The sequence below is a fragment of the Tetrao urogallus genome, assembly GCF_951394365.1.
Source record: "Tetrao urogallus genome assembly, chromosome: 6".
Lineage (NCBI taxonomy): Eukaryota > Metazoa > Chordata > Aves > Galliformes > Phasianidae > Tetrao > Tetrao urogallus.
In genome coordinates, this window is record NC_136819.1 from 12,163,270 (window position 1) to 12,189,337 (window position 26,068).

Genomic DNA, 26,068 nt, shown 5'->3' on the forward strand with positions numbered 1-26,068 from the left:
AGCCATCAGAAGTCCTGAGATGTCTGGCTTCAGAAACAGGTAACGGCCTTCTGTTGCACTGCCAGTATGGCAAACACTGTACAGGGATAACACTGTCCAGAAGAGTCAGAAAATGAAATGGATGAAATATTTCCCCCAGCTCAGTTTCTTACCCATGGAAAGAAAACTGACTTGCCCACTCATGAAAAAAATAACGTGCGTTCAGAAATGACCCAGGTTTCCCTTAAATTTTGCAATACCTGCTCCATAAGCATTTCCCACTACTTACTTTGTCTAATACCGTTTTAGTACACTCTCTGGTCATCATGTATAGCTTCCAACTTCGCTTCTTAACTGCAAATTAAGCTCCATGCGCCTTAAATTCCTTTGGACAACTTAACACCTCAGTGTAATTCCTCACTGAAAAGTTGCAGTGTACAAAAAAAAAACAAAAACACCCCCTCAATCTCTCAAATAATTTTGATGCAGACTGCCCAGTGATAACAAATCAGGCTCTGCAGACTATTTGTTAAAGAGTTGTTGCAACAGATGAAAAAAAGATACGAAAAGGAGGGCTGGGAAGGAAATAGAAGATTAACAACAGGATCCATGAAGAAAGGTGACAATAAGATGGGAACAGAAAAAGAGGAAAAAAAAGCAGGATTTCTTTCTCCCACTAACAGATGGTCTATTAAAGATGTTAACACATCTGCTACACATACTAGCTCACAGACAAATGCACAGATTTCTCAAATGCTTACAAGTATCCTTGCTTCCCAAAGGATTAGGTCACTGGGAAGTGGAAATTCTGATTTCTTTAGTGGATGTTACGTCCATACAAGCTCTTAGCATGCATCACAGACAGATACAACAATTTTTGTATGAACTCCAAACATTGTTATGCCATTATTTCATTTTCAACATAGTAATCAAAAAAGCTCGAAGTCCAGAAGATGATATATGAAGTAATTCAGCCTTAAAATGAATAAAGGAGGTCTGAAAGTCATAACAGTAAGAAGTTGATTTGTTAAAAGAGAAAAAGAGTGGGAAAACCACATAAGATGTGTTTGATTTTTTTCATTTATCCAGTGCTCTACTGTCATCATGCAGTAATAGCTTCTGTTGTAGTCACATTGATTATATTAAATTGCTTACTCAATTGTTTACTTAAAGGTTATAACTAAATATTGACCCGTACAACACGACTTGTAGTTCAGTACAAGAAGTGAGAATTATTTTTTTTTCAGGCAATGGGAAACACATGGCCTCATGCTGAGTGAGAATGGGAGATGCTAAGAATGGGCTCAGTCACTTCCTCCTTGTAAAAGAGAAGTGAGGGAGCTGTAAGACATCCCAGTGGTTCCCAAGTCTGCCAAAATAAAAGATAATCAGGTTCTGGTGAAAAGAGGACAGAAAAGATATCTAGAATTTTATGAAAGTTAAACATTGCATTCATTTCTTTCAAGCCAAAAGTAGTACAAGACAAAATACAGAAAATACACAAAACTGTTATCTCCATCCTTCATAATACTTCAATTAAGTAATTAACATAATTCTTCAATTAAGAGTGAGGGAGGAAAAAAAAGCATTAGAAGGAGCACAACAAAGAACATTCATTCACTCCAACTCAAACTGCAAATCTTGTATTAGTTTTGTGTTTTCAAAGTTTACCTCCCAAGGCCTCTCACTAAATTAAAAAAAAAAAAAGTTAAATTACGTAGTGCTATGAATAATATAGTAAGTCAGAACTATTCCCAAATGAGAAAAAAGAATAGAAACATTTATCCCTTATCCCTTCTTCATACCTTCCTTTTCAGAAGTAACAAACTTATGACAAATGGAAGAAAACTGTAACTTACTATGTGACATCATCTTCAGTGAAGTAAATACTCTTTTATGTATGTAATTCAGCATGTTATGTTATGTACATTATGTGTACATTATGTTATGTACACGTTATGTACATGTACATTATATATATGTACCATCATATATATAAAAAATATAAACACACCATTTTCTTTTGGACATATAATGGAAACTGCATGTCCACTGATTCAAGAACACCTCCATTAGAAGTTTGACAAATGAAACACAAAAACAACAAGGAATGCAATGTATCTGAACCCCAAATTAAAGAGATTGTATCTCAAGCAGTGATTTCTTAGTTAACTGATTTTATTCTTCCCTGCAGCTGATTGTAAAAAAAAAAAACTATGATTGTTTGAGTAGTTGTAGCATCTGTGAGCTGGGTACCTCCTAAGAACCATTAAATACAATTTTCACGTGCTCCCAGTCTTCTGAAAATCACAAACTGATCACTAACCCAGCTTTGACATACAATATATTCCATACAACTCAATGTGTCTGAAACAAAAAAGTTACCAAGGAATCAGACCAAAATCAATTACTTACTTTTGTGTTTAGAACGAGGAGCAGAGTGCACTTCTGCAGTTACAGTTTTCAGAGGTTTGGGAGGCTCTTTAGGCCCCCAGTCTTCTTCCCACTCCCTTTTAAATTTCTCTTCCTCTGCTGTTATCCTATGTGGAAATAAAATGCAGCTATGAATACAAAGTATAAAAATAACAACACAGACATAAATTCATTAGAATTGTTTACTCTGTAGTACATCTTGGTGTGTTTGTTTTCCATTAATGCATCATAAAATGCCTCTTGCACCAAACCAAAATCCTTTCAGTGATTTAAGAGTCATTTTTTGAAGAACCTAATGACTTCTTTCTGATTTGCTGGAAATACGTTCAAACACTAAATGAGAATTTACTTACACACTCCAACATTACAGATGGGAAAAAAAGCTATTTTAATGTTATCTATTAATGGTCTTTGATACCTCAATGGCTATTAGGACAACTTGGAAACTCTATGTAAAATACTCTGATTTTCATATCAAGTTAAGATGTATATATACAGATATATAAACAAATTCACAAATTTTAAGCCAAGAGGAATCCACAACAACACTACCACCTTAATTGAAGTCGCCAACTGTTTCTCATTTTTTTTCCACTTCAAAATTTGAAGTATATATTAGAAAAATAGCATTTCAACTAAAATATGGAGTGTAGAAGTATCTACAACATGCCTAGAGTCAAAAGTTTCAGTTGTAAATTTTTAATTGGATCTTATTTCTATTTTGATGATTGCTTCCTAAAGACATAGTTCTAGGCTACACTAAAAAAATGACTCATTTGGAATTTGAAACATAAACATTGTTGAGGCACAAAACACATTAAAGTCAGCATTTTAGAAAAACACCGCAGGAAAATGCAGTTCATAAAACAAGGAAAAAACTAGAAAGGCACTACCATCAATCAATTGACACTTCAAAAGAAAATTCTGAAAATCCCACATCACAACAGTACTACCACATAACCTAATAACTCGTAGTTTCATATACAGTACCTTTAAGTGGCCTAAGATTAATTCTTGGCTCCAGCCTGTCTTGAACTGGTAAACTGACAAACGGCGCCAAAATTTACCAGATCTTATATGATACTATTTGCACTTGGATTTTCTTGTGGATCCCAAATTTAGCTAAGGTAAATTTAAAACATATCCACATGGCCAAAGCACTATTTAATCTGCACTGAAAGTCAGTATTTAAAATTGGAAGCACAGTCAGCAAGGCACATTGAAAATAATGTTTAAACTTGTTATATTTAATAAAAAAAGCAAAATCTATGGTGTTACAATGTAACTTGAAGTATACTGAGAATTAATGACCTCTGTCACTTAGGCATATCTGATTTTTTTTCTTAAAATTTATGTTTTCCAGCTCTTCAGCCATTCTTCCATTTCTTCCTTGACCAATTTCATTGCAACATTCATTTCTTCCTTTCCACTAAAATTAAACACCAGAAGCAGAATAATCAAGTTCTGAGACACAAATTCTTTTATCTGGTGTTCTGTACATACCTGTTCGACACATACTTTACAACATAGTTTTAAAAAAGAACATTCAACTTCATTCAACTTGAAGTTTACATTATTTATTATCAACATAACACTTGTGTTTTCCAGGTGCTGCTTTTCAGTTTCCCATTTTGCAACTCTCTGGTGCTCTTATTGAGATCCATGGGATACTACAGTTCATTAAATGTACAATTTTATTAGAAAAGAATGTTTTTGGCCAGATCTAATACATAACAATCCTGGTTGTTTGTTTGTTTTTTTTCCCCTTCTTTTTCCAGGCAGCATATTGCCTCTGTAGCCTGTTACTTACTGCTCAATTTCTCTGCGATATCTCTCTTCTTCCTCTGCAGCCTTCTGGGAAATTTCCATTTTTCTTCTATAACAGGAATTAGGACACCGTGATAAAAATAGTATTTTCTGAGTAAGAACTTGCACAAAATGTGTCAGCATATAATTACTGAAATACATGGTCAGCAAATACATACACATAGGGAAAGAATTTTTTTTTTTTTTTTTTTTAATAAAGTCTTTAAGATACCAAGGGTTCAACGTACTTTTGTTTGAACCTTGAGGACATTCATGATATGATAGCAAGGACACATTATCTATTTAACTCTAACTCTCTATCTCCTTCGGAGACAGTACTATAGTGTGTTATTCTAAGAGCACAGATTTGTTACCATCCTACTAAAAATCATAGAGAAGGGAATGGCATCAAGAAAATGCCCAATACTCCAAGCATTGGGAGTATGACAGCTGAGGAACAAAGTAACCCTTTAACTCAGTACACCTATTTGAATGATGCTGGTTTTGAAAACCCAAAGCATCAGTGGAATAAGGATTCATGATTAGAGACTCCATAAGATCAAGTTCAGCTGGGAATCTTCTTATAATTATTCCTGTCTTACTTGCCCTCTTCAAATCTAAGCTAAAATTTTTCAGACCCTCCTGGACAGATTCCTTACAATCTCTCTTTCTCTTGCTGCTCTTTGATGATTTTGTTAGTCTCCAGTGCAAGTCGCTTCTGATGCATTAACTCCTGACGTTCCTGCTCACGAAGATGTGCTTCTCTCTGCCTCTCTTCTTCAGTCATGAATAGTTCCTTTCCCTGCAACCAGCACCCCAACACAAATCAGTCACTAGAGAGTCTCACAAATGCAATTTTCCTAGGAAATAATTCTGAACTGCTTACATAACACATAAGTACATTTGCCATTACTTCCCATTACTTTCAGTCAAGAATGCTTTGTGAAAGACAAGAAGATCGGGCACTTCACTCCAAAGAAATACTCCAGTTTTGGAGTAATGTATGATGTGCCAACATATGCAACTACTTTGCAGCAGTAGTGCATTTGTCATGCCCAACTCACACTCAATACATCCCACAGAATGTGAACAAGGCACCAAAAGAATCCAATAGTAAAGACAATCACACAGTAATCATCTTTTAACATTCTTGTGCCTATCTGCTACAGAATACCATAAAGCAGGGTATGTAGTTTGCAAGAGGTTATATTAGATGATGTGTTTCAGCTGGTTTTAGTCCTATTTTATTTGCTTTACAGTTAAAAATCCAGAAAATACTACTCAAGAAAGGTGTATCAGTGGTTCTGATTGTGGAATGCGTTGAAAATATTTAGTTATTACTGAAATATAAATAACATTAATTATCAATGCATGAGTTTTCAAAATTCTGTGGTTTTAAAGCTCATAAACAAAAATAGGCATTGAAGAATGCCTTTGTGACATGGTCTTTATTTAACCAGAAAAGAGGATTAAAGAAACAAAGTTTATCTATTGCCATTTCTTCTTTGGTACAGAGACATGTACCAAAGAAATGAGAAAAAAATGAGATGAAGTACAGTGGAGTTGAGGAGTTCCACAGCAAAAATTTTAATGAGGCCAATGGCACACACTTTTTCTAACAGCTTGTAGCATCTCTTGGAACTGAAATCCTTTGGATGTTCATTAGGAGATGATTAATCAGCTAGCCTGGAGCATTTCTTTAAACAATTTTATCATGCCTTTGAACAATTGTCTCTTCCAGTAAGAGTTGTTTAATTAAAATATGGATTCCTTCATACAGATAAACAGCATGTAACAACCCTTATGAAATAGTCTAAATGATTTATTAAACCTTATTTCTATTTAACTCAGTTGTGAGGTAATTATAAAGTATCTTCTTTGATTAGTCTACTGAACTTAAGTATGCTGTTGTATAAAACTGCGCATTTTACTGTCAGGATTAAAGCAGAAAAAGTATTGAAATACTATTTGAAAGCCACACGGAAATCAGCAGAAATTAATTTCAGCTGACTTTAGATCAGGACCCAAAGGCATATTGTTCTGTTGTACAAACAATGAAAATTAAAAATTGAACAGTTTTCAATGTGTTGAATAAACACAATAAAGAGAAGAGATCTAACAGTTGTACAAGGAATACATTAACTATTCAGGAGAAAATGTTAATTGACTCAAACTTTCATGTATCAGTAGAAGAAGCTATCCGTCAAAACACAAGCTCTAAAATCAGAAAAAATCATTACCAAAAAATTAATTCCCAGTCCTTGCAAGTGAACAGTATTGTCCTGACACTTCACATGAACAATACACATTCCTGGAAATGTTGTATTTGAGCATACTGTGGATAGTTAGAAATAATAAGAAGCCACTCCAAATGGCTTCAGTTCGACCAAATTTGGAAGTAAAAACATCGTAATGAAATGCAGCTTTGTTCCTTATTTATTTTTACTATTTACTTGTCCACACAGTAATTTTCACAAACATTGTGCTTTTGTAAACATACTACTTACAGCGCCTGCCACTACAGAGATAGTCAAAGTACGGCTACTTTTGAGCACTCTGACAGCCTGCAAAAGAAAATAAAATAAAATTTATCCTGCACTTAGTGGTAAACATCCTGTGCACATACGATGAAAAGCAGCTAAGAGAATCAGACAGAAGCTTAAAAAAAAAAAAGAAAAAAAAAAAAAAAAACAACAAAAAACCTGACAATTACATATTAATGGAATTAAGTAGTTATAATCCTACCTCTTTATGATCCACATTCGAAAAGTCCACCCCATTCACCTCAACAATCTGATCACCAACCTAAAGGAGTAAATCCAAATCTTAGTACAGATTCTGTACTAATACACATACTAACTGGAATGAGAGACTGTCAAACATTCTCAATATAATAATTACATGTACTGGCAGAAATCAGCCAAGCATGCAAGTTCTCCCACCGGCATTTCCAATTGCCACTATTTGAGATGAAATTTTGAGTTAGGTGGACTGTTGTTCTGACCCACACATTTTGAAAGGCAGGGAACTTTTTTGACTGGAAATCTAGCCACACAGTGTTTCTTTCCCATAGAAAGAAATTTCTTTCATAGAAAGAAATAACAGCTAACGTCTCTACAGTGATCCGGAATCCTTGAAGAAATAAATGTCAAACAAGATTTCTTTGTAGTACCAACACTGTAAAATGGTATACTTACCTCTAAGCCCACTTCTGCTGAAAGAGAACCCGGCTTAACATTACTGATAAAAATGCCTGGTTTTTGTGTCGGACCACTGGAAATACTGGTGGAAGATTAAAAAAATAAATTATAAAAATAATAATTATAGACTGATACAGAAGCAATCAACAAGTCTTGTTTTTTTCTTTCTCATTGAGAAAGTATTTTTATGGTGTAGATTACTTTGAAACAAGCACTGGACTTTGCAAGTACAGAGAATACTTTTCTACCCTTCTTGCCACAAAATCATACTTAAAAGAACAACATCAAAAGAAAAGTATTCAGGCTTCTGGAGATTGCTTTGGATGCTGAAGCTAACACAGTACATGGTCCTAACGCTAAGGGACTGAGGGTGCTTATGGTATTGAAAAGTCAGCATGTAAAGCAGTGAAGAATTAATAACTGCTTGCATAATTATTTGTTGAACTATAGTATACTGTGTACATGTATAACAGTATTATTGTTCAGGATTGTTTACCAAAAACAAAAAGGATATTGCAATCAGGATCCAACATCTAGCGTTGAAAATCCAACCTGCAATCCATGCTGGCCCTCAAGACAACAGTCATTTCTGTAGATAATACGTCCTGCAGGTGATGTCAAATCACCCTTCCAGGTTTTGTAAATATAGTTGAAACTTTTTATCTTCCTAACAATATTAAAGAAAAATTATTCTTCTGAAAATATTCTGTGCGGGCAAATCTTGCTAATCTCAGCTGCTACACACTGCAACATGCAAAGAAAACCTACAATTTCTCTTCTACCTCAAAATCTTCACAACTAGATGAAAGGACACAAGTCTGAGAAGCATTTGCTCATATTTCAAAAAATGCGAGATATCCAAAATTAATATTAGGAACCAAACCACTGCCTCTTAGTTCAGAAAAATTTCACAGAAAGTAGTCTGGGTGAGTCAATTTGACAGTAGACAATGCTAAAACCTACTATATTACAGAGCAGCATTTCAAAATATTGAAAAATTTAGAAATTTGAAAGCATTTAAAAGATCTAGTTCCACAACGCATCTTTTGTGATGTTACTATGATCTTCCTTTGGTTTTTAAATTGAGATTTTTAAAAAATTTTAAGTCAGAACCTGGGACGCGGTTACTTATATTTGTCTAATAATATATACGTGTCACAGATGTCCTCCTTTTCCTGTCAAGTTTTCTTGGTCCTCTGTGGTTCTTCATGTTCTACGTATCACCTCAATGAATGAAGGAACAAACTGCCCTGGATGTTTCATTTAACAAGCCGTGGACCCACCTGCATCCCATGCCTTTTGTGCCGATCAAGCTAATGAAGACTTTCTTCTCTTTACTGTCTCTTCCTCCAGAAGAAGCAAGACCAGCCACACTGCCCTTTCCTTCCTAGAGAGAGATTTAAAAACTGCAGGCATTACTCTGTGTTGAATGAAGTTGTACGAAGACCAATAGAAACTTCGCAAAGCTAAGAACAAAGCCTGACAATACCAAATTAAGATTCCTCCATGGATCAATTAGAAGTGAATATGAACTACAGTGGTGCAGTGTGACTGATGTGAAAGACAAACATCTATTTGGAGAAAATTGTTTCAATAATCCACCTTTTTCTCCAGACAAGGATGAAGGAAAATTAGAGGAAAGTGATATGGCAAAATAATAATTTAGATGTTCCCTAACAAAAAAAGCTTGATAAAAGACTTGATAATGCTCACTACATAACGTAATTTTTCTTCCTGAAAGACAAATTAGATAATTGTGGTATTTCTCCACATGTCTACAATTCACTTGCATTCACGTTGTCATTCCTCCACCAATATAAGAAAGATAGATCAAATCATCTGTTAAATATTTATACAGTTAAAGAATGGCCTGGTCAAACAAAATAAGGTACCAATCAGTGAGTAAAAGTTATTACACTTGTATCTGGCCCTTTCCTTATCTAGTGATTCTAGAATCATTTCATATCACAAAAGATGTTTTTTCCCAAACACATGTAATAAGATATGGCACCTAAAAAAATAAATACAAAGACTTCTGTGATAAGTTCCAAGAAGAAAATGATTCAGAACAATTACAGACTTCACAGAAAACAGCATAATTCATCTCTTACCCCAGAATCTGACACAAACTGATCCACATATTGCCATTTAAGGGGTTCATCTGCCGAACTGAAAGGAAAGAGTGATTAAAAATGACAGTGAAAAAAGAACATGAATGTGTTCAAAAAGCTGTTTTGAAATGAGGCATTCTGTTTTGCATCCACTCATTCCTTAGGATACCATTCACTATAACTTGTATGTTTTGCTCAGCTATTTAAACAGAATATCAAGCAAGCATAAAATTATTTAGACTAGTAAAGTATTCAATTACTTCAGTGAGTAAAGCTGGCCAAATTTAAAACTGAGTAATCCTCTTCAACTGAAACAATAATGAGAAACTCCAGGAATAGCAAGGAAAATAATCATAAAAACTTAGGCAGTTTATATGAACGTCTATGCAGATGCACACTTCATCAACATTTGTCAAATGTTCCACTTACAGTGTCAAACTGTCAACAAATTGGATGAGGACAATAGTTTGATCTTTTTCTAAGCTCTAAAGCAATTCTTGAATGTCGCATACATGCAGAAGTAGTAAAGCTCTTTATTAAGCAAGATGTGTTGAGAATAAAATTTTTAGGAAGCATCAACTATTAACAAAGAAATCAGAATTTGTTCATTTAAGAAAGCAGCCATATAATAAGTCAGACCTGTGTAACAAGATAACACACTAGGCAAGCCATTTTAACTAGCTATAGAGATGCATGGCACAAATTTTCAAGCATACAGATAAACAAGAGTGATACCTTGAGTACTAAAAAGGCTGTGTGAAAATTAAATATTATTACCTTTTGACCGGTATCATTCCAACATCTGAAAAAGAGAAATGCTGCGTTAAGTAACATTTTCTCCTGGTCGCTGCTTATCTATTAACAACCTTTAGTAATAGAGGTGATTTTTGATGCCACTTACGTCTCACTTTTATGGACACTATTTTCTTTGTGCGAATGAGGTTTATGACTTCCTCGTGCGTGCATGATGAGATGGAATATCCATTTATACGAACTATCTCATCCCCAACCTAAACAAATGAAAGATAAAAGGAAAATGTGAATGAAAGTAAAAGTTTCTAAGAAATGATGTAATCGACAATAATTACAATGCAGGAGTTTGATAATGTTCTGTTCAGTACTTTAGGGATTTCAGGTAAACACTGGATGAAATTTACTTGTACTTGCTTGAACTTAATACTCAAAACCAATAGCATAGATTAATGGCCAGAATAACAGTTTTAGAAATAATATACAATTGAAAGCATGAAGATGAGCCAGACTTCTGCCTCACAATTTATCTCAAGTTCAGGTGTCCATTTTCCAGTTCAAACAATTTTTGAGTGATGATTCTTTATGTTTTAATAGGCTAAATTAGTTTTTATCACATGCTCTCTGAGATATCTTTTCAACTATTTTGGTCATTAGGACATAAAACTTGGTCTTATCCAGTTGTCTGATTCTAGATTCAGAATACTATGTTATTTTAATGAATTTAGCTCAATTTCAGATGCAATATCTTATTGGCTGTAAGAGTCGTACACTAGCATAATGGAGGTTTATTCTGGGCTGCGGTAGCTCAAACCTTCTTGGAGTATGTACACTAGTTACAAAAGAGTACATTATTCATCTGACATCCTTTCATGAGTCTCACAGCAGCAACCCATTGTTTTTCATACACTGTGGCTGGGGAGATGGTACTGCCACACTATTGTCCTAACTCTCTTGTTGTAAGACACAAAAAAAATAAGCGGGACACTTGGAACAAAACCATACAAGAAAGCTCCCACCAAACGGAAGACAAATTATTATTTTATTCCCAAGGCTACTCTGCATGCATGTGATACATATTTGGGCTACATGGACGAGAGAGAGCACGATCAGCTACAGAACAGACCAAGAACAAGCAACCTGAATAGCAGCAGGAACAAAACTAAGTTTATTCCCAAGGCAAATTCAGTTGAAGAAAGCTCAAGTGGAACCAGAATTAGCTGTATCAATAGCTCATGTTTATTTAGTGATAAAACGACACTGCACCACTGCAAAGCTTTCATTTAAAAAGGCCTCCTCTCCTTTAATTCACATCCATGCGTATTATTTGACAACTTTATTTTTGACAGCTTGATTGGAAGTCTCCCCCATGGAGACTTTCCAGCTTTACTGTTCTAGGACAGAAGATAACACCACCAGCCTTAGTCACAACAAGAAAGTGATCTACTGTGGCTAGTTTAAATCATGAAGTGTTTCCACTGTTTTTTCCATCATACAATTTTGATGGGAGTATCTGTGCCTGAAAAGGCTTTTAAAAAGTGAAGAAGTCACAGTCTAGACCACTGAAGAGTAGCTTCTTCGTACCTTGCTGACAATTTTAAGGCAAAGATGGAGACAGATAGAAATTCCTGCTCTGGCTCTACGCGCTCTATCAGTTCTATTTAGCTCTATCTAAATCCTACCATTTACTTTGCCACGTTCTTGGGAGAGGAAGACAATGAACAGGAAGCAGGAATTCTTCAGTATGGCTTGTGTCTTGTACACCAACTTGTTTGATGGGATATTAGACATGCCATCATCCACCATCTCTACCTTTATTCATATGGAATAAATATATTTTCCAACTGTGCTCTGTTCAAGTGGAACAAAGGAAAAAATAAAACCCAGTCTACTTTTCCAATTCTTTCCCAAACTTTTCTATTTTTTCTGGGAAGTGTCACATGATGCATAGTAGTATGCAAAATACTACATACATAGTAGTATACGAAACCTCCCCCTCGTGCCAAAATATCTCTTGAAGCACAGACTCCACTGCACTTCAATATGTTTAGCTAACACAGTATGACTTCAAAAGACCACCAAAGTGGAGGAGGAAAAAATAAACAAAAAGCAATCTACGACTCCTGAATTAGAGAATATTTTGCAGAGGCACATGATGACTGTAGTCCACAGCAGGTGGAACTGCTGCCCCACCTGCTGGACACTCAAAATCATACAATCAGAATCGTATAACTATAGAATAGCCTGGGCTGGAGGGGATCTTAAAGATCATCCAATTCCAACACCCTGCAATGGGCAGGCTGCCACCCACCAATCCAAGCTGCCCAGGGCCTTATCCTGCCTGGCCTGTTCTTTCATGAACAGAGTGGTCAACACTGGACTACCTAGGAAACATCAGACAGGGCAATGACCCACGTGCAATTCTCAGCACTCCTGGAGCTTAACTTTTTTTCATTTAAGCCAGTAAGATTTTCAGAAAGAAGGGAGTTAACTCTGCACTGAAGGCTTTTGAACATACAATCTATGATAAAAATCAGAGCATCTGAGAAAGAAAAGCACACCGCATCTGCAATGTAGTGTCACACCTCTTATTGCTCTATTTATGTGAGAGACACTTCTCTTAACCGTCTTGTTGCAAATGTTCAAAGCCACATCCATTCACTCATTCTTAACTGACAGCTACTGCCTTTCCTCTGAAAATCCACTGTGAAACTCTAAGACAGTTCCCTGCCCCAAAAACTAAGAGTGAATATAATCTAGATCTGTTTCACTGCCCTCTGCACTTCAGAAAATCCATTGTAAGAAAAGCATTTTTAAGACCAGGCTTCTCATTGGCAACGGTTGTACTGCCAAGAAAAAAACAAGCTGTGAGTAAACTCAGACTCTTTTGGCTTTGTGCACAGAGACTTAACATTCTCTACAAATAATTAAGACTTTCAAATGTATTTAGGATTCTACTGCTCAAGCTAGGAAACCGTAAGAGAGTGAGCGGCCCTAATTTTCAAAGGAAGGCTGGCTGAGTCCTCAGTAATAAAACACCTACAAAGCCTCATCCCTTCCCACCTTTGGCTTCTCTGGATTACACACTTTAAAAAATACCAGAAGTTTGTGTAAAATAATTTACCACAAATATGTACTACTGTCTTCAGTTGTTCTATCTGCTCAGTTCACCTTACACACTTATGTTGGTGGTTTTTATTGTTTATTCCTTTTAAATATTTTTAAGAACAGTTCAAGACCTGTTGCTTTATTCCCCGCTTCTAAGCCAAGAAACTACAACAGCCCATGGAGCCTTGGCCTACATAAAAACAAAAAGACAAACTTAAGAAAAGTAAATTGTTCTTAAGGAAATAGCCAAATTCAATGCGATCAATTGCAGTGATGTGACACACAAAGGAATCTACCTTTGAGGAAGAAGTGTTACTCTGAAGTAAGCTAGCCGTATCTGTTAGCATTACATCATTGTCCTAACAGACACAAAATTATAAATGTAGCCAAGAGAGTATTTTCTTTTCTCCTCCCATAGAGTAATGAATTTTTCCCACGTAGATATTTTCACCACTCATCTTCACTATGTTGCCATTCCATTTCTGAAGCTTGCTATGCTTAACTCGTTCTAAAAACAGTTCCATTATTGTCAGTGAAAACTGATGATGCCTTAGAACAATGCCAGTCTAGGCTGAAACTACAGGAGACATCATAGGAATGTAACACATCACTTCTTGTTACAACATTTGAATTGCTTTTTCTGGGAAGAAAAAAAAAAGCGTCCACATAGTTAATTTGTACCTGTTTTCATATATCTTTCTTACTTTTCTACCAGTATTATTCCATACCAAATGTCTCATTCAGAAGCAGTAAAGAAAAGTTTGCACAATTGAGCAGAGTAGAACACTAACTCTTATGTCACTGTATATTACTATTTCTCTACAAACAAGGAGACATCAAACTTTCAAAACTCAAGCTGCAAACCTTTTTCCCAAGTGAAACACCCTTTATTTTCAACTTTTAACATGAGAAATACAATATTTAGTGCTTCCAGGAAATTGAATGGCTTTTACACAATAACACCATTGTTTCAAACTTCTCATTTGGTATACTACTTCTACTTTCATCATTCATCTCAACCTAATCTCTTTGTATTCAACAGAATCCTCACAGATATTTATATCTGAGAAAGCAGAGGAAAAAAAAAATAGTTCTTCATGAAAGGACTAAGCACTTGCCTTTTTTGAGAAAATGTAGCTTAAAAAAAAAAAAAAGGTCAAATGCCTTAGAAAAAAAATCCAGATTATTCTGCCATTTTCATGTAGCTTGGAAACTACTTCAAGGAGAAAAATTTGCAAAATTAACTAGCTTTTTTTTTTTTTTTTTTTTTTTTTTAAGCACAATAATGGACTGATGTTATAAAGAAGATCATTATATCTTTCTCAGACGGCATTTTCTGGTTAGAAAATGTGTAGAGATTTAGTCAAATAAAACAAGTGGATGAAATTTCAGTAGCAGTTGGCTTTACTGCGAGACAGCAATTTAGAACAATGGGCTGCCTGTCAACTCCTGCCACTCAGATGGCTTTAGAAAGTGCCCAGTGCCACCTATTATGAAGGCACCTGAAGGTGATCTTTAACAGCCCGTATCAGGGAACGGAAATCAGGCAGTTACTTTAGCTGTGATGCACCAGCTGTTAATATATATAATCTAACCCTAACAAATTCATAGTCTGAAGGATATTCTGTGCTCGTTGTCCCTGTTACGTCTGCTGAACTCTAGCTAAGCTTCTAAGTTGCAGAACAACTTGTAAGAGCAGCCCAAAGGCCCTCCTGTGCAATCCCATTCACCATCACTATTTATCATGTCCAAACATTAGCCTGAAACAAATGAGAATCAGATCTGCAAGACAGCATTAAGATGAATGTACTACCATGACAGCTGAAGACAGTGGCCATTAAATCCTTTACTGCTCAGCACCACTAATGCCTTCAAGCATTCTCCAGGAGATACTTTTTAAAAAAAAGCAACATAGATGACTAGTCTTCTTTTTTATTTTTTTTCCCCAGCAATGAAGGAAGGATGCAGCTGGAATCTCACGACCAAACTTGCTACAATCCAGGAACATCAGTGCATCGGTGTCCCTTTCTGGATGACCCACAGGTACCTGCCGTGCTTAGGAATAGGCTACTGACATTACAGCCTATGTTAACTGTGTCTGATATACCACCCTCTCAATGATAAACTCAGAATTTTTGAGCATGTGTTCCCTGAATTTGAGGTTCTGTTCCAAAAGGGAACTTCTAAGAGTGTCCAGGAAGCTGGTCATGTTCAGAGAACACTGCCAAAAGACAAGACTAATTCAATGTTGATTCTGAATTGGTGAATGGTATACATAGCTGTAAATGCACAAAAGAGCATGTGTATATAAGGAAACGTGTACAGACGTGTGTATAAGGAAACAAGAACAACATGTACATTTTAGAAAGCTCTCAATATAATATGCAAACATGAAACTTGTACAGTCAGCAAATGTACAATGCAGCTAGGATGGTCCATTACAGGTGTCATAGTTGGAAAGATTATCATGGTGGGAAAGAGATAATCAAGGAAGAAATGCTCATCCATATCTAAGGATATAGACTCACAGTGGAAAACTCTACAAAGAAGGGATCTCCAGAAAGAGATGCTTCCCCTGTGGCAATCAGCCCTTAAATGGGGTCTAGGAGAGGTGCAGCCAGGCTCCACCCCTTCCAGTCAACAGGTGAATTGCCTTCACCTGTGCTCCCAGGCCTGACCCAGTCCTTGCCTCAGGTGATCAGTCAGTGGTTCAGGCCGTGACTCAACAGTTCCCATACAGAACTCTAACCATAAGAGCCGTATCATGAAGGGTTAAAATGAAGCATACCTACAAAATATAACTTAATTAAACACTGTATCGAATCATGATGATTAACACATTTTGAACTAGTATTAAATAGAAACCTTGAATGTCAACACTTTCAACAACTATTCACACTCCACAAATTGAAATTAGCCAGACTTATCAACTGTTCTACTCGGAAATAGACCTTCAAATACTCCTTATCAGCTACAGAAAGATTTATGTAGACAACTGCCACAGCAACTGCTCATTTCTCTCTTCACTATGCATGAAGAAGGAATGACACACTAAAAAGAAACTAACAGCAACAAAAAACAAATACAAAAAAAAAAAAAAAAACCAACAACACACCACAAAGCAAAACAAACAAACAAAAAAACCCCACAGAACTACACAACCTCAAATGTACAAGTCGGAGAAGTACTGAATTAGGAAAAAGAAGTGTTCCTATACTTTTTTTTTTTTTGCCAGCACTATTACAGTTCTGATGCCTAGAGTTTAATCATTGGAAAAGCAACTCTATACAGTATAAAATATACTTGTAATGGCTAAATAGGGAATGTTTCTTTTCTGCATTTTCACTGGAAAAAAAGCCACCACCACAATACAATTTATGTAATGAGGTGTTTATTTGAACTATGTGTATAAATTATATCAGCACAACATGGAAATAGCATTCTTAATATTTATGTACTCTGTCCTACATTTAATGAGAATTTGGCAAAATTAGAACAATCTTCTCTGTCTGCTTACATTTAATTATTGCAAGTAACAAAGTATAAACTCCAGAAAAACCTTTTATTGTCCAAAATGATCGCAGCCCTAAGATGAAGAAGGTTTTATCATCTACAATTAAATAAAACTGATGAAGAGAACAATTTGAATAACTGCATTCACCAGTGGCATTTGCTATGACATCAACGTACATATCTCACATATTTTGTTAGAAGAGACAAAAATCACCTAGCAACCTAGCTTTTTCTAAACATGAAAGAACACTTCTTAATGCCTGTTTCTCTAATGTCACAGAAAAGCTTTTTACAGCACAGTATCAACGGATATAATTGTCTTACCTGCAGTCCAACATTGTCTGCTTGTCCTCCTTTAACTAACTGGGAAATAAAGAGGCCACAGCTAAATTCCGCTCCACCTCTCACACTTATTCCCAGTCCTTCAGGGTGCAAACGATCCAGTCTCACTTCCTTCAGTTTTCTGAAACAGGGGAAGATACCTAACTGCCCAGCTGCATAACGTTTCCTAGTAACAGCATTTCATATGAAAGCTGTGTATTATTTTCCTCTTAGAGCATTCAGATACGAAAAAAGAACAAGTTGACTAAAACTTTGATGGATGTCTATTTATTAAAACCACAAAGTAGTTCCCGTAAGAAAAATCACTGCAATCACTGAAGCTGTCAGTGCTCCTAGGGTGTTAGAGCAGTAAGATTTTTTGTTTTTATTAAATGCAGGAAAAATGAGAAAAGTTTATTTCAAAAGAGAAGCATTGTTTTTGGACTCCCACACCCTACTTTTACTAGATTAAGCTACTTTGCAAAAAGTTTCAGGTAGTTCAAGTTTTTCTACAAAACACAGCAAAGTTTAAAAGCGCCTATGTGCCCAGCTCTGCCTAGATAAACTCCAAGTAAAATACCTGCTGTCTTAAAACTCAGTCAATATTTCTTGTTTGTATTTATCTGGAATTAGCTACATTGTTCTGCATTTCTCTTACCTTGATCTTTTGGGCGTAAGCTGATCGTATTCCACCTGGTGTTTTAATGGAATAAGTGGGCGGATAGCATCAAACAGAGGCAGCCTGCTTGGTTCATTAATTACAAGTTTTAGGTCACCCACAAGCACTGGAAGGTTCATAGATCTACAAAAACACAGCGAGAAAAGAGGCAGGGGTCATCAACACAAAGCACTATTAAATAACTTGCTGTTGATGTGGCTTCAATATTGGTGTGTCCTTGCAACTAAGAAAGTTATTTATATGAATCTTCATTTAACCAAACCAAAATAACCTCTGGAAAAGTAAACTTTCTATAAGCAAACAAAAAGAATACCTCCTTCAAAATGACTGACATCTCTTATCCATTGTCTTTATCATTTAAGGTCATATACATAACATCTATCGATGAGATCTGTAATTAAACAAAGCTCCTAAAAGAAAACTTATGCAACATCCACTTAAACTTAGTCTATAGTAGTACCAGCTGTTCCCTTTCTTATAGTTTACATTTCCTGGCGTAAAATATTTTCCAGGCATTTGCACTGAAAATACAAACCAGGAATGTATATTACACAGCTTTCATTTTGAAGTGCTTTTCACAAAGAAGAAATGTAAAAATGTGTTTTGTCCAACGGTGATTGTGTATAATTTTTCCTTGGAATACTCCATAAAGGGTCTTTTAAAAATTGGTACTTCATCAATATATGTTCATAGAGATAGTGAAATTCTGCTTAAGCTATTGCAATTTTGGGAACCGAGGAACAGTTACACTATACACATTGTTAGTTCTATAACTGGAAGAAGATTTTAAATAATTAAGAGATACTGATTCAACCTGCTTTCCAAACAACAGGCTTTATGAAAGGAGAAGCAATTAGGCAGACCTGAGTGAAACTGAATCAGATATGCAGCTGAATACACCAAAAGCTATAGCTCCGTACAAACATCTGATCGAAACGTCTGCATTTCACTCAGCTTAGATGCTATTAAGGTATGAATGGAAATGATGTCTATCAGAGCCACTCGTCTATGATGAGTGGAAAATACTTTCTAATCCTCTTTGAGAAACAATGGATGAGATGCTGATCTCATCTGCAGCGACACAGGTCCAAAGAAACTGTGGTTTAAATCAGTTCAGCAAAAGAACTAGTGACCAGCCTATCACCTTACAGTTTCTTTCCATTATATCATAATAACTCAGAGTTAAACAAGCCAGACTCCCACCCTAAGTTTTCAGCTTTTTGGGTAAAGCAGTTGAAAGTAAGTCTTATCCTAAGTAGTAAGCAAAAATCTTTACTCAACAAAAACCTCTGCTATAAAGAAATAAGCATCACTGGGAAATAATTAATTTGATAAACATTCTCTTCCTGTCTCTGAAGAACTGTTCTATCATCCAGATGCTTCACTCCCACAGTCCACCCCTAATCAACCAAATTCATTTCCAAAACAGCCAAGTCATTACGTCAAAATAACTTTATGAGCGACAAAGAAATGCCCCTTTAATGTCTGCAGGCTACATTGTAGAAGCATAATATTTCATTAAAAAGCACAAAAAAATACTACTTCTGATGTAACTTCCTGAAAGAGCACTTAAAGTCTTGGCTTCCAAAACATTCACAAAGTTCTACACAAACATATATAAAGCTACTTACTGGTGGTACATCCGCAGCACATCATAAAGGTAATCCTTCTCCGCTTCATTGTCAATTAGCAGATTAACCTGAAAATCCAAGGACGTTACTGTAGATCTGATTAAACAGCCACAAACGTCAAATGTACAAATGTTCAACAAATTCTTACGTCACAGATCAAAGACTTTAGCAGGGAAAGGATTTTTATTTTTTATAAATAAAAAAAAATTATAAATAAAAAGGTTTTCTAACAAAGTATCCTTCAAAAAGTGAAATTGACAAGACTTCTTTTAATTTATTATTGCAGCAATTGGACAAAATAGTAAATATTGAAGTCCTCTTGGCCGTGCAATACCTCTAAAATAACAGAATATCAGTCTTACCTGATAATCGCTGTACTGTTGAATAAATGTTTTCAAAAACCTTTTTGGCCATTCGTTAATATAGCACATGCTGTCACAGATAAAAACATTCCTCTGAGATAATGACAATCTATGTTCTGTGGTTCCAATCCACTGATTTCAGGCAGTACCTCATTTGTAACATTACGTAAACAGCTGCACTACCTTTCCTCTCAGCTACAGCTCTTAACTGGTAGAACTTGCCAGTTATTCTTTCCTCCCCCTGTAATAGTACGTTTAGTTAAACCAGTGTCACATTACAGTGCCTGTTCTCAAATGCTTACAGGAAAATAAAGATATATATAGATATAAATATATCAACAACAACAAACTAGAATTCTTATATGAGGAATTCAACTTACACTCTGTGATGCTGGTGAGACGTTCCAGCAAGAGGTCACAGTGCAGCAGCTTCACATTTAGACAAGCTCAATATTTAAGAAAAGAATTTACATTTGACCTAAAGGCTAATATTACTGTGAGGTGTAGACTGAGGACCAATTTGCATAGCTAAACAAAGGCCCTTGCTTTCTAAGTTTGCAATGCTTTATATTATATTCTAAACTAAATACATGCCTCACATTCCCTTTGTCCCTTTTAGCAATTTACCTAGGGCCATCAATAGCTTCTATCAGCTGACTCCAGCTTCATAAATCTGTTAAAGATCATGCCTCCAGATTTAAGAAAAGAGGAAATCAACGGTGACATAACTTGGACAAGTGAAATATTCTAGTATCTCTTTATTTTTCAATAAAAGTTAATTTTGAAGGCATGGGATAGGTGATTCCACAGCTTTCAAGCCAAGAAGTGTCCATTCCACTTGTTTTTCTTATATGAAACTCCTATAAAACATCTGTTGATTTGTGCTCCAGGACCATAGCTTCTGGTTCAACTCCACTGTCCCTCTTGGAAATTAACAGACATTAAAAGATTCTAAGAGTTCACCCAATGTATTTCTGCGTTGGAGAGACAATAGACAAAGTTTATTTTCACACATGAAAAGTTACTTTGCATGATGAGCATAGAGCATCTCATACTCAGTGTTACACATGTATACACGCATGGACAAGGTAAACTTGTCTACAAAGACACCAACCATGGCCAAGACATGTCTGTACCTACTAACTTTGTCAAAGATACACTTCTAATCTTTCTTCAGTGCAACAAATTTTTGCAGCTTCTAACTTCTCCATGTTTTTTTATTGTGTTCTGTCAAAGCAGTGCTATCACAAGACTCACAGCATACTAGCAGGCTTAATAAAAAACAAAGAAACATTCAACAGACATCTATCTGAAAAGAGGTAACACCTGAGATTAAAACAGATAGTGCAACTGATGTAAACTCTCTTAACTGTAAGAGCAGACCAACTTGAAGAAAGTAGTTACGACAAAGTTCTCTCACTAGCTGAAGAAATGTTTTGCTGTTGGCAATTACAAAACACAGAGCTGGCTGCTGCTGACTAATCATGTCTACTAATTTCTTTTACTACCTGTAAAATTGTTACGAGCTTTGCCTTCAAGCATGCTTTTCATCAGAAAACTGATATAGAGAAAGATTCTGTAGGTAAAAGTGAATATTTAGAAATGGATTTACTGATTCAGTTTCCGGAATGAGCTTCAATATACGGCACCATTTAACTTGAAACACAAGACTGCAAAGCAAACTGTGTAACATCTGCTGCCCTTTTAAAACACTGCAGAATCAACTTAAATCAGTTCTCAGGAGCCTTAATAAAGTGAAAATACATTTTTACTGTTTAAAATCAGCACTTTTTGGTGTGAAACAGGTTCGTACTACAGTGATGGGGCTGGGGCTGTTGCAGCAGCAGCGTGTCAGTCAGCTTTTGCAGAACAATATCAAGTTCCATGTGAGTTTTGAGGCCTTGGAAAGCTAATAAGGAAAACTGAAAAGCAGGCCAATAGGTTTACATATATAACTTGTATTAGTGCTTCATCAGTGGGGAGAATTGATTGAAATTACTGAGGACAAAAAATGAAATGAAAGAGACAAATATCTGAGTGGTACATAACTGGTCATTTTCCTCATTTTGACAAAGGAAAAAAAGCAGTCAAGATATCGAAATCCTCACAGAGGCCACTTCAGCATGATTATACAAACCAACTTAAAGAAATGTTCCAGTATCGTCTTACTCAGAGGAAGAGCTTTCACTTAGGCATGAACCCTACGTACTTGCACCAACACATGCTGACAATAAGCCTTTCTTACTCGATCAGGGTGGGACTGGGGTAGTTTATGAATAATTGCAGCAGCAGTTAAAGGGAAGAGGTGGAAGAGGGTTTAAAGTTCAGAATGGCAGCCATCTGCCTAGCAACCTGAGCCCTTACAGATACCTTGCACAACCCACTGCTGGGTTACACAGTAATAGATATCAAAACTGAAAGTACTTGCTGCACAGCTGCAGCCATCATTATTCAGTATCCAGGTTCTCAAAGTCTTTGGAATTCATTTCGTTGTTTATTTTGTTTTGGTTTGGTTTTTTTTATGTTTTTTTACAGCCCCTCTACTTCATTCTAACATTTCCTTGTTAACAACTTCATTACCAGATGATATTTCTACAAAACACTTCTTCTCTTTTCAGGAGCTGTCTCAAAGAAACTCCTCATCATAGGAAAGCAAACAAACAAAGCCAGCACTCACTGTTACGAAAAACAAAATCCTAAACATGTAAATCACTTTTCTCTTCATTTCCTTTTGCGGTTATTCCACTCATGCGCTTTCGATCTCTGCCAAAGGCTTATTTGATGGTACATGATACAAGATGTGCCAGGCAGAGGGAGCCGCTCCATGCATCAAGTGCCTTTGCACATGGCTGCACACACACAATTGCACTCCCAAGCATTAAGGAGGAACTGAACTCCTGCACAGAAGCTGCCTGCAGAACCGTGGGCCTGGACTTCAACACCTGCACCTTTGCCTTCCGCAAGCCAGACTGGGCGCTACACTTTCGATATGATTTTATTAAAATAACACAACACCCACTGTATCAACGCTCATGCTTCGAAGAATGGTTTTTGCTGGTAGTGGCTTTGTTTGTTTGCTTACTTGTTCGCGGTTTGATTCTTTGTTTTTCTCCTCCCTCCCACTTCAGGGACCCTCTCACAGCAGTCTCACCCTGCCACTCCTGTCACCCGACCCACGGGCGGCGCACAGCCCAGAGCCGTGCCCCAGCGCAGCGCTTCGCTTCGTTTCCCCCATCCCGAGGTGAGCAGCCGTGCCCCGAGCTTTCCCTACCTTGTGCCTGAACTCACGGGCGACCCGGCGCTCCATGCTGCGCTGCTACGCGGGGTGCGGACGCTGCGCGGAGCGGCTGCGCCTTCGAGGCCGCGCCCCGGCGGGGTGGGAGGTGCACCCGCCGCCGCCTCCAGCAGCCCCGGCTATCGGTACCGGCCGCTGTAAGCGGGTACCTGAGTGCGAACCGACGGGACGGCTGCTTAAGGGCAAATCGAAAGAAAGAAAACAGGAGATAAGAGAAAAAAAAGTCACCCTTTTCTGCGGGCTGTTCCCTCAGCTCGCACCGACCTGTTGGCTGCGGGATGAATTTACAGCCTGCTCTCACGCAGCAGGAGCTGACGCCCAGCCTTCTCCCTGGTTCTGGTAGGCAGGTGTGCCTCTAGCTCTGCTTTATACACAAACTGCAAGATATAAAATGTATAGCATGCTAACACCCGAAACGGGTAGAAGGCAAATTTGTTTCAGTGAATTATTCTACTGAAATATATGTAATATATATTTAGGTAAACTGTGTGATTGTGTTGTACCGTAGTTGGGTGTTCAAGTCTGACTTCATTGCCAACAGGTTTTCCTATGAAAGTAAACACTACTGCTTACATCGGTAGCATGAAGTGCCTACAATGAGTGACTGGATAGGAATCAAGCTCAAAGCACCTGAAAGGGAAGCTCTTTCACACTAATCTCTTGTAGGTCATTTTGTCCTGGGCTCCTGCTCCTCCTACCTTCCCTGATCTAGTACCTGATAATAAAGACTTCTACAATGAAGGCTAGCAGAAGTGCAGGGGAGCAGCTGCCCCATGTCCTTGAGCCTCACAGCAGAATGAGTTTTACCTCCCTAGCTCCATAGGGAATGTTACTTAAGCACTGGAAGCTTCCCTGACTGTGGGAACCTGTCGGGATGTATAGAAAGGCATGATAAAAATAATTAAAAAATCCAAGCAGCCAAATACAAACCATATAACAAATATATTATTTGTGTTAAGTGACACCAGCTCCCTTGGAAATTGCTCCTGCCCCTTTTTGCTGTGTAGGCACATTTCAGTGGTAGGTCCGCTGCCTGCTTTGCACATAGGTATCAGGAACAAGAAGGAGGAATGCACTGCCAACCTGTGTACAAACACAGAGAGCTTTCAGAAAACAAACTTCTCTTAGTAGTACAACAAATAGACAAATCACTTGTCTTCTGCCTACGGTAAGCTGCAATACCACACCATGCTGAAAAGCTGTTCTAAACGAGCATTTTACACATATTGAAATAATTTCATCCCTGCACAAGTAAAATAAAATTGTTTTGTATTTGCCAACAGTAGGAAGGAGATGCACAACTTTAAAGGACATTCCTTACTTTGTGCGCGTCCTTCAGTTTTACATTGAACTCTATGTCAGTGATGTCTGTCAATCACTACGGGAGGACTTCACAGAAACGGATCTTTTGTCAGCTGAAGATTATGTGTATTTGAAAGAAATTGACTTTTTAACCCTAATTTTCAGCTGATGAAAGAATAATTTCTGTAAAATCCCTGCTCCAAAACAGTGAGCTTAATAATGAGATAGTTCTGAGATTTGTGAGATAGTTCTGAATCATTCATTACTTCAAATAGGCCAGATTAAAAGATGGTATAATTTTGACTGCTTATTAGTTTTGGTAATGAAATCTTTCATGTTGGGAAATCAAATTATGCCTAAATCAGCTTTAAGCTCATTCCAGTTATTATTTTTACATGTGGCATTAAGGAAAGATGAATAAAATGGTCAAGCCCATTTGCAAAGCAAATAAATGCATTAAAATGTTTGTTGTGCAAACATTTTTTTGCAATGTTTTTTGCACTTCTGTTGCACAAACATACTTTTGATGAACTCTCTCCACTTCCATTAACACGGTCAAGAACAGAGAAAGCACACCAAAGCCGAGTGTGTGGTGTGCCCAGAGGAGCAGGGCTCTGCGCCGTGGGCAGAAAACAACTGCAAAACTCTGTTTGAGGTTATTTAGAAAAGGATCTTTTCTGTCTCTTCTTTTCATCTCTCATACACATTCTTCCTCTAACTTTTACAGGAGAGAACAGAATCCTCGGTGAAAACATGGCTGGTTTTCCATCATTTCATTAGAAATGAAACACTTGTTGCAGCAAGAAATACAATCCTCAGGGACAAATTACAAAGGCAGAAAAGAGACCTTTTTAATGACTTTCTGTTAACAGACTTCCCAAAGCAGGCAGAAAAGGCCCCTTTTCATTCGAGGCAGTTTCTCACCCGGTGTGGGCAGCTTCTAAAGCTGCTGTTATAGGATATGTGCACCTGCAAAATGACTGGGGGAAAGGCAGCAGCAGATGGGAGAGGGAAAAGCACAGAAAAAAATAATAATAAAAAAAGGCAACAGAGAGAGGAAGAGGGAAAAGGGAGGAAAAAAGAGGGTAGGGAAGGTAGAAAGAGCAGAAAAGAAAAGAAAAAAAGCTCTAAATTCAAGACTGAGTGTGCAGCTGTGAGAAGCTGCAGAAACAATCACTACATCATCAGCTGCACGCTGCATTCTGCACCAGCACGACTGTTGTTGTTAACAGAGTTCTGTCGGTCGCTCCAGCAAGCAGCCTCGAGCCTTCAGCTCACGAGGCACTGACAACCCCTGTACCAGCAGCACGGGCGTTATAGCATAGAGCTCAGATACGCAACCCCATCGCTGCGTAGGAAATGCGGGCAGCCAAGGCGCTGCGCGTGCCCCTCACCTGCAGCAGATGCAGGGCTGCACGATGGGGGGTGGTGATCAGGGTGGGGGCTCAGGGAAGGGCCGGGGCGGAGGGCGGGAGGCCACTTATACCCCCCGGCCGCTGCGCCTGGGAGGGCGGAGTGAGCTTAAGTAGCGGTCGGTGTGAGGGGCTGTTGCTTCTCAGAACATCCCTGCCTGTCCGC

At 37.3% G+C, this 26,068-nt stretch overlaps 1 protein-coding gene across 1 annotated transcript in view; it reads right to left on the minus strand.

The window, feature by feature from the left end:
- Positions 1-23,200, minus strand: part of USH1C (USH1 protein network component harmonin) — a gene marked incomplete at both ends in the record, with an annotated part of 42,662 nt that extends 19,462 nt beyond the window's left edge. Inside the window, 14 exons of the mRNA XM_079537174.1 lie at positions 2,395-2,519; positions 4,223-4,288; positions 4,878-5,020; positions 6,726-6,782; positions 6,964-7,023; positions 7,416-7,500; positions 8,702-8,805; positions 9,530-9,587; positions 10,307-10,331; positions 10,431-10,539; positions 17,225-17,363; positions 17,880-18,023; positions 19,532-19,599; positions 23,165-23,200. Coding sequence (XP_079393300.1) covers positions 2,395-2,519; positions 4,223-4,288; positions 4,878-5,020; positions 6,726-6,782; positions 6,964-7,023; positions 7,416-7,500; positions 8,702-8,805; positions 9,530-9,587; positions 10,307-10,331; positions 10,431-10,539; positions 17,225-17,363; positions 17,880-18,023; positions 19,532-19,599; positions 23,165-23,200 — 1,219 coding nt within the window. The remainder of the gene's footprint in view (positions 1-2,394; positions 2,520-4,222; positions 4,289-4,877; positions 5,021-6,725; positions 6,783-6,963; positions 7,024-7,415; positions 7,501-8,701; positions 8,806-9,529; positions 9,588-10,306; positions 10,332-10,430; positions 10,540-17,224; positions 17,364-17,879; positions 18,024-19,531; positions 19,600-23,164) is intronic.
- Between the last annotated feature and the right edge of the window lie 2,868 nt (positions 23,201-26,068).